Raw genomic sequence first — 12,893 nt, 5'->3', positions numbered from 1 at the left:
TGTAGTTAGTAATCAAAACTACAAATTACATTAAATAATCGTAAAAAGTAGTTCAAAAATTTGATTACTAACTACAAATTGTAGTTGCAATCACGATTACGAGATTACTTTTTATAACTACCTACACATTTTAAATAATCAATCGCGCGTTCATGTACTGACTTGTCGTTTGCTAGTTAAGTACAGTTACCGGCACGGAAGTCGAGCCCTGACTTTCACCTGCGCAGAAGTGATTTATTGGGTCCCTTTGGTGGTATGAAGGGAGCGCGAGGGCGGCGGTAAAGCGGTGATTGGCCCGCAGCGCATCGCGTCATAGCCGTCACTCGGGATTGGTTCTTAGCTGCGGTTGACGACGAAACACTTCGGGCCAATTTAATTGACACCAATTTTTATAAAATATATTTTTCTTTTGACGTGACAACGTCTTATAAATCGATGGAGCCGGCTGCACGCACGAAAAAACATGACTCATGCGGCGTTACCTCGCTCTGAGGCGTTCCGTTTAAGGTTTGAAGTGCAAGCGAGAGCACGCAACGAGCAACAAAGAGGCACGATCGGCCTCCGCGTTCGGCAACGTTCGACATCTGACGATCAATTTCTTATGACGTTGTCACGTTCGACTATCGTCAGTAAACCGACTTTACAGACAACCGTTTTTATTAGGTATATTACATCATACAAAGTACACCTGAAGGATATGAAACGGTCACTTTAGAATTATAATGAAAAGAATCCTCCTGCCAATATCTAAATAACCTAGTTTTAAATTATTTTGATTATCTTGATAGCCGCTAATCTTTCATTAATATTTCCCAACTGTATATCAATTCCGATCTAGAAATAACTTGCCTGGCATTTCAACATGGACGCTCGGAGCTAGCGCGCAAAAATGATGGCATAGATAAGTCACTGCGCCCAAAATACTCATAGTGTGTGATAAGAACTGTGATAGATTTGTTTTTAGTGACATTTTAGATAGAAAATCAGAACAGTGAAAATGTCTTCTTCAATGTTCACTTATGAAGAAAATAATGTAGTAAAAACTATTCTGTCTGGATGCAATGTGTTGGTAAACTTTCTTATGGGTGTTATAGTGGCGCTGCCTCTCCTCTTTGCAGTGGTAAAGGATTTCAATGAACCTTCAGCACCAGATAATATTATAATGCTTCATATTCTGCTGTGTGTACCTGGGGTAAGTTTTTCTTATAAAATACATCACTTATCATGTTGAAAAAGGTGTAAGATTATAGATTAACATGTCTTTTAGTAATCTGAAAAACACCATCTTGAGAGAATTAAATGAGGAAGACAAAAATCTAATTCACGAAGACGAAGAAGGGAAAACTCGAAAAGTATTTACTTTTTATCATGTAACTTGACTTTTATTAAGCTCTTTTGAGTTACTATCGCACCACCCATGATTAGCTCTCTCTCTCTAAAGAAATAAGATTTTTACAAAACCCAAGAAAAAGTGATCCTCTTGCAAATGACGTAAAAATCATTTCAAAGGATTAGGTAAAATGTCAATAAAAGAAGTCGGTCAAAGTCGATAGATCAAAAAAACACGACAACACACTAGCACGTTCACGTCGGTTGTGCCATTGACGAATCCAGCTATTATATTCATGTTTAATACCTTTAAAAATGTACGAAACTTATCTACCTTATCTTGGTTCATGTTCTGATAAAATAATGAACTGATTATGGCAAGCTCATCGCACATATTTTGTTTGACAATATGATTACGTGGCGAATTTCTGTTGCTTCAACCAATATTTACGATAAACCTTATCGATATGGGTAATTCCAACATCCGTGAAGCGGAATTTGGGACACAATTTTCTAGCACTTAAAAGTAGGTACCTAGAATTGGTGATGACGAAGTTTTTCTAAGTAGAATAATATTATGATAAATTAGGCGTTGTACTATACATTGTGCATTGAGAGCTGAAGCACTATGGAATATGAAAATAAATATATTGTATAAAACGCCATCATTATTTTGCTTTATTTTACACCCCATACCTTATTAGCCCCCTTACCTTAGGTATATTTTCCGACAGTGAAACTGATTACCCTTAATTCTCTTTTCAGTATCAGCTGCTGATGTCTCACTCCTTCCTCAGTCTATGCCCTTACAATTCATGGTCTTCGACGCTCAAAAAGGCTAACCAGAGACGAGCACATTGGATCCTGCAGCTGCTGGCATCAGGAATGGCAATTAGTGGCAGTATTATTATTATGATCAATAAGGACACCAATTTTACTACTACCCATGGACGTCTTGGTAAGTTAGAGTTCCCCTAAATTAGTAGGTGTATAATATGAGAAGTGGTTCTTGGCCAGGAGTTGTATATAAGTCATAATACCTTCATTAAGACTTGCCGTATGAACCTTAGGTACCTATTGGTGAAAACTGCTTAACAATGCTCAAGTAGGCAAAAAGATAAATATTCATGAAAATAATCCCTCTCTAACGTAATACTATGTAATATCTATTTCGTAATTTCTAGACGTTTTCTATGTGTTTACTACCTACTGGAAAAATCGGCTGATAAGCATTAGACGATTGTGAGTTTATTAAGCTGCTAAAATTATTATCTAATAGTTACCGGATTTAGAAGATCTATATCCAGGAATTTCTTTAGATTATAATTCTTCTATAATTTACCTAGGTATCTAAATCTTTGTATAAAAAAATTGCCGAAAAGCCGATTCTCACAAGGCACACTTATAATAAGAAGAAAACAAAATAACATATTTTTACGTATGACAGCATTATCTTATCTTAACGTTACACTATCGAGTGCAGGTTACAGACAACACATAAGTGCAGAGGGACGTACCTAATCACAATAGACTTTCTCTTAAAACATAGTAAACATGACTGACCAACATAATGACCGTGCAATGTACAACCATGCAACAGCAAAATGATATTTTTTTGTAAAACATTTTCATGTAACTTATTTTATTATTTTTTACAGGTCTTAGTGCCCTAATCTTCACAATGCTGAACCTCATAACTGGAGTGCCAACCCTCTTCGCTCATTCACTAAAGAGGTTCATTCCAAAATCCGTCTTCAAGCTCATTCATATTATCCTGGGTATCACTGCATTCGCCCTGGCCACCTCTTGCCTCTGCCATGGGTATAATAAGGAATCTTTCAGAACCTGGACCAATGATAGGGTGACTTCTGGCATCATTGCTTTCACTGTCATCTTCACATTCCTGATGCTGGTCAACCCTTTGATCACTTTGGGTAAAAAAGTTTATAGACTTATAGAGGAATATAGGATGAGGTATTAATAAAATTCTAGTAATGTATGTTATTTTATTTAACCACCTCTTTTTAAGGGAGTATAACAGTCATCTAGTGGAAGTCGATGATCCTGCAATTAATGTAATTAAAGCCATCGTGACTTAAGAAGAATGAAAGTATCATAAGGAAACAGATGACTTTTAAATAAAGTCTAGAGCCTACCTAACCTACTTCTCGAAAATTCTAACCAAGGCGATACAATCTTTTGACAATATGTGTTATTATTTATTTAATTTATTAAACTTATGTTTATTTATTTTCTAGTGTATGTGTTAATATAACTGAACATTTTTATTAAAAGTTGTACGTAATTATGTAAATAAATATAGTCACAAATTAAAATTAAAGAAACATGTACAAATAATAATTATGGAATAAATAAATTATTCAATAAATTAACGGCCTTAATTCAATAATCTGTTTTCAGCGGTGTCAGGGCGCTCTGACAAGCAATTATTAATCTAGATTGTTCCATTACCGATTCAGTTACTGTTACAAGGTGTTTATGATATGTGTTTGATGTAATAAACACTGAATGTGAGAAATTAATTTAGGTCACCAGACTACCAGATTACTTAATTAGATCTAGTGCCATATCTGCCAGGGCAATGAGATTAGAAGAACGAGAAAGAACGTTTTTTCTAAAATTTTAAATTTTTCACTAATCAGAAAAAAGCGTCCCTAGTCGCTGGAGTAAAAATCCAGAATTACAAAGCTTTCTGTGATTCTCTTCGTCAACATATACACATGTATGTATATAACATGTATGTATTCCTTTCACTCTCATTTACGAACGATTATGCGATTCCGATTAGGTGTATGTACCTATACCTCCCAACTTTCTTGGAACTCCTTAAAAATATTGGGCGCGTAACATACTGCAGGTACCTACCTGTATTTCGATGATTCATTTTATTTAGGCATAAGATTGATTTCATATCGATTAATTGTACTAATCAATTGATTACAAAATGCTAATTCATTGTCATAATATGCATTAATTACATAAAAGTCTATCGTTGCTACAACTAGATGGGGCTGATAGTATCGAGAAAGTTTTTCTACGAATTTCTGTGAAATGATGGAGTGGTTTAATACCTAAACTTACCTGAATAATATGTTTATACTTACTTGAATAATATACTTTTTTCCTACTGATTTATTTATTTTTTCCTACCTGAAAAAATATTATGTGGGAATAGATTTGTTGCTATAATAAAAATCTTTTAATTAAAACATGTTTTTCGATTTTATTCGTCATTTAAAATGCAAAAATTTTAATACCAGTTTGTTGTGATTACTTCTTCAATAAAATGCTAATTAACATAAAGAATAATCACATTCCACACACACTATCTCATATTTTTATCTTTTTGACTGATTTTGCTGTCCCGACTACACATACATACGTATCTATAAATTAAGGCATTGTTCGACCAAATATGTCAAATTATAAACTTTACTGAAATCCTTTGAATCAATAACTATGAACCCTTGTTTAAGTAAGTAAAATTAGTGATTGAAAGGGAAATAATAGGTACCTAGTACTGTTATTATTTGGTAATGGAATTAGGATTCGATAAGATTAGCCATAAGCATAGAGATTAAATGTTGGTTGCTAAGCGGAATGTGTTTCAATTTAAAGTCATTATGATACTTGAAGACTGTTCTAGATAAGTTCGATGTCTGGCATAGATGAATAGAAAGGTTCACAAAAGGCGATATTTTTCATTACCTAAGACCTAAGAGATAAGAAATTCATTAGCTATTTTTTGTGATAGCAAACCAGTTTATCTTTTATTCTTATTTCATAGAACAGTAATATATTCGTAAACAACAGTAATATAATACAGTAAACAACTGAAAGCAGCTCTACGTTTTATATATATGAAAAAAATTACAGCGCCTCTAGCGGTTGCCTCCGGAACTATAATTTGTCATACAAAAAAAACGTAATCGGTATCAAGAATCGAGAAATACTATAGCTTGTGTTTTTGGTTCCAATAAAGAATCGATTTATTTAATTAATCTCACGGTAGAGGTACAGATCCAGGAATTCCGCCTTTGTTGTGAACAGCGATGCCACAAGAGATAGATAATTATGATAATAATAATTATCTAATTATCTCGATGACGTATATCGACGTGACTGCAGGCATGCATTGTAATAAACTGATACCGCATCTACTATACAACAAGTCACTACTACTTTGATTACCTGCATTGGTTATCTTTTTATTATTGCAACGAAATTATCGTAATTCCAAGTGATATTTCCGCATAATAACACTTGAAGCTACTTGTACATATTGCACTGACCTACCTAACCTACAACTTAATTCTTGTAAGACCCTACTACTTCTTCCCGCACTGAGAAAAAAGTAGAATATTTTTGTACTTAACATTCATATCGGTTCATTGGTTAAGTCATGAAAGCGTGACAGACAGTCAAAGTTACTTTTGCATCAACAGTATTATTAGTAAGAATAATGCACTTTATAAAAAAAATGATTGATTTATACATATACGTCATATTATAGACAGGCCAGTCTTAAAAGCTAGGTACATGTACCACCCAATCTCTGCAGATAATGCAAGCGACATGCAACAACAAAATGAACTAACGTTATGATGAATGTACGTTAACATAAAACATAAAATATATTGATGACATAATAATGGAGGTATTTGTCTAAAGCCAAATACTTCTAGTAAGTTCCATAGAATTGACGCAAACAATGAAAATCATGATGTTTTTGGGCGTAGCCGGAATTAGGCTGATTGTACAAAGATTAATGAAAAACTTGATACCTTTGTGATAAATTATTTGTCATGTTATTGTATTTTGTTGTAAGCATATCTATATTATTAAAGGACGTTTAGATATTAAATTCAGGTGATAATTTTAATCCTAAGCATTCTTGAAGCCAACTGTTTAACGAATAATAAATCATATCTGCCAAATAATGACATGGCCATGGAATTTTGCACTTTTCGTGATCATGACCTGAATTATAGTATGGACAGATATACTGAAACCGAAATAAAACAGTATTATGAAAATGCCCCAAATAAAAATTCTGTGCAAATTCGTTTTTTTTTTCTGTCAATTTTTTTACGCGGTAAAATCGGACCAGTAGTTCCTGAAATTAGCGCTTTCAATCGACCAACCAAAAAAACATTTTTTTCAGTTAAATATAATGTATACTTACGAGATAAGGCAGGCTCATATGATCCTTGACATATAAATATAATCCTTATGATTAACACCCTTGACTGCTTCCTTTTTGTACTACTAAAGTTTGGATCAAAAATGTATCCATACGAAAATGCTGTGGTTGTTTCTACTGATTTACTAGTAGGTTATTCTCTCCCTCTCTTCTCTACGGTAGATATTAAGTAATTAGTATGTCCTTACATCACACATTACAATAGCCGATTACTGTATGAAAAACAATCTCACCAGTGTGAACAATGATACCTATACAATTTCTATGAGTTGTGTGAAATCTTATCAGTCAATCGAATTTAGTGACAAGTTATCTCTACGCATCGCTAATACCCAATATAAATAAAAAATCTACAGTTTTGTTGTATGTTCATAAACCAATATTCAACGATTCCTGGTACTGGCCTTTTTAGGGAAATAAAAAACTTTTCTCATTTTCAAATCAACGTTTCCGTTTTTCACGAGGGGTTGCATTGCTTAACATTTACGTATAAAATGCTGAAATAAATAGAGTCAAAAAATGAGCACGCAAAGTCTAGTCAAATTGTTAGTCTTTGATAAAATAATCATTATATTACTTTGTCGATATTTCTACTGGCGACTTCATTCACAGTTTGAACCTCAGTGTGTCAATAGTCCTAATTTAATTTTAATTAAATAAATAATTCTGTGAATCATGGACACCGAAAACGGGAGAGAGGCAAAACTTGCAGCTCCTTTGGACAAAAATGAATACCATTTGAAGACATTCCAGATTTCTTTAAATCTGTTTGCCCAATTATTAATAGGAATAGTAGTTGGTGTTAACCTTGTCTTCGCATTAAAAGATGGATTGCCGTCCAACAAAACATTCATACACATTATTTTATGTGTACTTGGGGTAAGTTTTTTTTTTAATATTAATTTATTATAGTTCTAGATAAATTTGAATAGAAATGATTATGTTACTTTGTTGAAATAGGCAAAATTTAAGTTAAGTTTTTTTTTATTTAGTGTTCAATATCAATTTTATAGACAACGAGACCTTTGTTCCAACCCAACAATATATACCTCATGCAAGTTCCTTCTTATTATTCTCCTTAAATTGCCACAGCTATACAATTGAAACAACTCTACTTCCTATATTTTAATTCAAACCTTTCTTTGTTCAGTACCAACTTTTGATGGCGCATGCAATCCTGAGTCTGTCTCCACACAACAGCTGGTCTGCTCATCTGAAGCCGGTAGACAAAAGACGTGCTCACTGGATCCTGCAATGTTTGGGATCCGGCATGGCTATCGCAGGCAGCTTCATTAAGATTTCTGACAAAACAGTGCATTGGAATACTCTTCACGGACAATTTGGTAAGTTACAATAATCGTCTCTATCAATTCATCATAGTGAATAGTTGAGTAGAAGAGAAAAACATTAACTTTACTGAAATTAATTAAAGTATCTTTATTTTATAATGGACTTGACCTATAATTAACATTTTTCATTATGTAATCAAACTTTTTTTATAAAACTGAGTTATTTATTTTCTAATATGGTAGGTACGACTATTTTTTCAAATTATAAGAATAAAACTCACGAACTAATTAAACTCTAAAACAATTTTCATATAATAAATATCATAATTATCGTTTATCTCAATTATTATAAACAATTTCGTTGTTGATAATCTTAGGTTATCTAACACGAGACAAATTAATTAACTGTAATAGGGGAATTTTCATCTCGGAAAATCCATATTGTGTTATTGTAAACAATCAATTTAAAGTAGTACTTACCCGGTATAATAATACTGTAATCTTTCTTGCCTGCACCAACAACCATTTTTCAACTAAGGCTTAAGTTCACCGAAAACTAGTAAACGTCAGCTTCCATAAAACGAATTTTTACGTTCACTTTTCAAACAGTTTTTTAAGAAAACTTTTACTGACTTTTACTCTACCGGTGAGCTTAGGCCTAATCAGTGTAAACAAAACAATATCATAAACTAATATTACCAATTATTCTCCAGTCTATCAGTGTAAACAAAACAATATCATAAACTAATATTACCAATTATTCTCCACAGCGTTGGTAGCCCTCGTGTTCTCAGTAGTCAGCATGGTCAACGGGCTCGCATCCCTATATGCCTACGAACTCCGCAAGTTCATTCCTGGCTTATTATCCAAACTCACCCACATTTGCTTTGGAGTCGTCGGCTTCGCTGCCGCTGGCATCAGTCTCTGCTACGGCATGGAGAAAGGCTTCTTCAGGTCCTGGGTCGGTGATGCCTGTGCATACACCCTGATGGGATTCGTCGGAGCCCTAACCGCTATCATCATTATCGCTCCACTAATCACTTTCTACTCGAAAATCAAGAGGAACTAAGCAATCGAATTTTAAGCGATTTGTGACGTGACACTTGAGTTTTGATGAAAACTGTTTTTATAATAAGACCGCCTATATGTAATATTTTTTTTGCAATGTGTGGTGTCTTATACATCGTATCTAACATAAGTCTTAGTTTAAGTATTAAATAAAACGTGTAAGTGACCTCATACAATGTATTCCTAACAAAAACCTATTTTTACAGTACCTATATAAAATGAAAGATATTGTTAATTTTAAGGTTTACTTTGATAAGAATATACCAACGTTAATAATTATTTTTGGTCGTATTATTTTACCCATTTGCCTCTTATTTCTTGACTATCATTCCTTCCTCACTAATATTATCAGAACTGAAAATTGGTTATGCCCTAACGTCAAAACAGATTAAACATTTGAAATTAAATTCCCAAAATAAGTACATATAATCAGCTCTGGAAATGATTGGGTTTTCCGAGTGCATGTTTCGCTGAAACTACGGGGAACTGCTAAGTAGTATTTTGATGTAAGTAACCTAGTACTAGAGTTGTGAAAACCGGAGAAAAAAGACCGGGAAACCTAAGTATATACATTGTAGTCTTTGCGGGAAAGCACTACAATATTTTTCCTTGTTAATGTTAATGTTAATCTTCTGCGTAAATGTTGATTTCTAAAAACCTACTTTTACCGATTTTATCGCGCTTATATTAATATTATTTAATCTCGACGTTTCGCATCCTTTACCTTTTACGTAAATAATAAAACCGCAATAAAATCCGTAAAAGTAGTTTTATTTTCTGTATACATGTAACCTTTTTTCGCAATATAACGTTATCATATTCAATGCACAGATGGTACCTACTGAAGAAACGCTGATGCATTCTGAAACGTTTGTTGCCCGTGGTACTACCAATAGTACTACCAGTAGTACCACGGGCAAATTTTTCTTCCCGTAGTACTACCAAGCGGTCTGGTAGTACCACGGGCAAGAAAAAACTACCCGTGGTACTACTGTCAATATTTTAGGTTTTTTTCAACCCTTTTGTTGTCACAGTTGATATTGTCATCCTAGAAAGAGAATTGAAATATATATTTTTTTAATGTGGATATATTTTGGTACTATTTCGTAAATAGATCTGGTAGTTGTGAAATTTTTCATTGCTCAAAATCGACAAGAGTCAAAAACACTTAGTTTTTTTTTTCATAAATCAGAATTGAATACCTTGATCTCGTGGGATTTACTTGATGTATTTTATGCTATCCTGGTACTTGGTCAGCATTTCCGTCTGGACATTGGAATACTCAGGTAAGTTATGCTGTCTTGGTACACGGGGAGAGCAGTTGCATCGAAATTCCGAGATTGGTAGGTTTACTTTTTAACTCCGGTGATTGATAAAAAGTTACGTGTTGCACTCGAGTGCAAAGATTTTTCACCTTGTGCTCTTTTGATTCTTTCGCTATCGCTCAGGATTCTAAGTTTTGAAACACTCGCTACGCTGCTGTAGCGAGTAGGCAAACAGTCAAAGTCCGAACTTATTTCAAATATTTTTATATACATCATCATCCTCCTGCCCTTATCCCATACAATATTTATTTTAGGCTCATGATTTTTAAAAATTAAAAAATCGAAAAATTTTAAAAGTAATATAAAAGTCATACAAAAATAACAAAAAAAAAATATGTAAGAAAGAGTCACCTACTCCAAAATAAATTATAACAAAGTTTATTTGAGAAGAGCACCAGTTGCGAAGTGCACCATTTGAGCATGATGTATAATTTGAGAAGTGCACCTAATGCGTCAAACCCTATGATTCTTTCACTGTTAGGAAGCTACACTATCTGCGCTGAACGCAAAGTACGTTTTAAATCTATATAATTTACAGAAGACGGCCGAACCAAAAAAGTAAAGTAGGTACTAGGACAGCATAACTTACATGTTCATATCAATACCTACTCAATGCGGTCGATAATTTTAATGAATAACACTACCTACTTAATATAATACTTATCTACTTAATATAAATAAAACGAAAAACGTAAGTAGATATTTAATTCTGATTTGTGAAAAAAAAACTAAGTGTTTTTGACTCTTGTCGATTTTGAGCAATGAAAAATTTCACAACTACCAGATCTATTTACGAAATAGTACCAAAATATATCCACATTAAAAAAATATATATTTCAATTCTCTTTCTAGGATGACAATATCAACTGTGACAACAAAAGGGTTGAAAAAAACCTAAAATATTGACAGTAGTACCACGGGTAGTTTTTTCTTGCCCGTGGTACTACCAGACCGCTTGGTAGTACTACGGGAAGAAAAATTTGCCCGTGGTACTACTGGTAGTACTATTGGTAGTACCACGGGCAACAAACGTTCTGAAATTAGTCACCAGATTATAAGATGTGTACGGTGTGTCTCACCGTGTAATGCATTTTTTTATTCATTTTATTTATGCAATTTTGTTTTATTTTTTTTCATTCATTCCACGTCAAAATCATAGTCTGATAATAAATTAACTAATTATTTACCAAATTTTATTAATTTTTTCAATACTTACAATAGTTTTACAAAATGATCTTATTATAGGGAAACTAAGTATCAAAATATTCATCCGCATCGCTGTCAGCTGGGATCGTGCCCAAAAGGCTGGCTGCATTGCCACGCTGGATGGCAAACGATTATTTACCTGATAAATCATATTTAAGTAACCTTAACAATTCAGGGTCAGTTAGATTTTAAGCTACACAATGACAAGAAAATCCTTCGGCATTAGTTAAGTTAAACTTTAATCTCTGAACATTTTATTGTTGAAGGTTTTATTAGACCTTGAATCTAAGAAACACTGTGTAGAAAGTTTGAGCCAAAACTGGGACAGAGCGAAGGGTTTTTTTTTGTTATCAAGAAGGAAGATCCGAGAAGCTTCGGTTAGTTATTATAATCATTATCAGTGAGTCAAATTCACAAAATCGACTGTGAACTCATAATTATACATCACCTGCCTAGCCTTTTCCTACAATTACACATTACAATAAAAACAATTGGGAAGCTGACATTCACTCGAGCGCTCTCTCTAGTCTGATGGAATTGCAAACTGATACGACCGATACCAAGCGTGATCTTTACATGCTCTCTGATGCGCGGGTATAACACTACCAACTTTCGGACTACGAGCTTTGTGGACCAGACCCGGGAATCAAATCCAGTACACAACAAACTATTTAAATGTCTAATATTCGCGTAAGTGTCAGAAATCAATATAATAGACCAACTTGGGCAAGTTCCTGCAGTTTGCAATAAAAAACTTTTTAACATTGATTGATGTTTTATCTATTTATCCAAAAGTCGGCTTTGTAGATAGTATATAATGAGTTAATGATAAAGCAAAATATTTTCCGATATCATTGAAACAAGACGGTTACATTAGATTAGCATTTTGAAGCAGTTAAATGTTCAGGATATAATAATTGTTGATAAAAATACTTTTAGTAACATACAATTGGCACCTAAAGCTTTTTTTTTAAATCGATCAAGTTCTATTATATATTACCTATTCATTGATTACTAATGCACAATGAACTTTATCACAAGAGTGATTAAGGCGAGGAAGTGGTCAACAATAATTCCATAACCGGCACGCGCATCTAAGGCGCCAAAAGGGGTCGGAGCGTCTGAGCGGGGCGAGGATAACAATACGCGCGCTAGCTTATAACTAAAAGTCGTAAGCGACAAAATGGTTTTGTAATTTTAATATTTAGAAATGATAATTTAATAAAAATTCCTACTACCATTTTAAAGAGTATGTATATACTCAACTACTAAAAAAGTTAAGAGGCTTAAATCGGTCCCGTTTGCCCATAATATGTGAATCTCTTTTTAAAAAGAGGTATGTTTGATATATTTTTCTCTGTTATAAAAGTTACCTAATCATGTTTCTACAACTAACAAAATAAGGCTTATATCATGAACTTTCAGGTAACCAAGTTGTATTTTGATCCGTTT

The 12,893-nt window shown here is 33.5% G+C and overlaps 2 protein-coding genes across 2 annotated transcripts; both read left to right on the top strand.

Moving 5' to 3' along the window:
• Positions 1-836: 836 nt before the first annotated feature.
• Positions 837-3,326, top strand: LOC124636294 (transmembrane reductase CYB561D2-like). The gene is made up of 3 exons (XM_047172332.1): positions 837-1,192; positions 2,095-2,287; positions 2,988-3,326. Exons 1-3 carry the CDS (start codon positions 998-1,000, stop codon positions 3,308-3,310), a joined length of 711 nt encoding a protein of 236 aa, XP_047028288.1. The 5' UTR covers positions 837-997; the 3' UTR covers positions 3,311-3,326.
• Positions 3,327-7,139: 3,813 nt separating this feature from the next.
• LOC124636295 lies at positions 7,140-9,189 on the top strand. Its single transcript, XM_047172333.1, has 3 exons — positions 7,140-7,432; positions 7,704-7,896; positions 8,613-9,189. The coding sequence occupies exons 1-3, from the start codon at positions 7,229-7,231 to the stop codon at positions 8,909-8,911; spliced, it is 696 nt and encodes a 231-aa protein (XP_047028289.1). The 5' UTR covers positions 7,140-7,228; the 3' UTR covers positions 8,912-9,189.
• Positions 9,190-12,893: the final 3,704 nt, after the last annotated feature.

This window comes from Helicoverpa zea, chromosome 14 (genome assembly GCF_022581195.2).
Source record: "Helicoverpa zea isolate HzStark_Cry1AcR chromosome 14, ilHelZeax1.1, whole genome shotgun sequence".
Classification (NCBI taxonomy): Eukaryota; Metazoa; Arthropoda; class Insecta; order Lepidoptera; family Noctuidae; genus Helicoverpa; species Helicoverpa zea.
The sequence above is the reverse complement of the archived record's forward strand: the minus strand, read 5'-3'. Positions and strand labels throughout refer to the sequence as shown.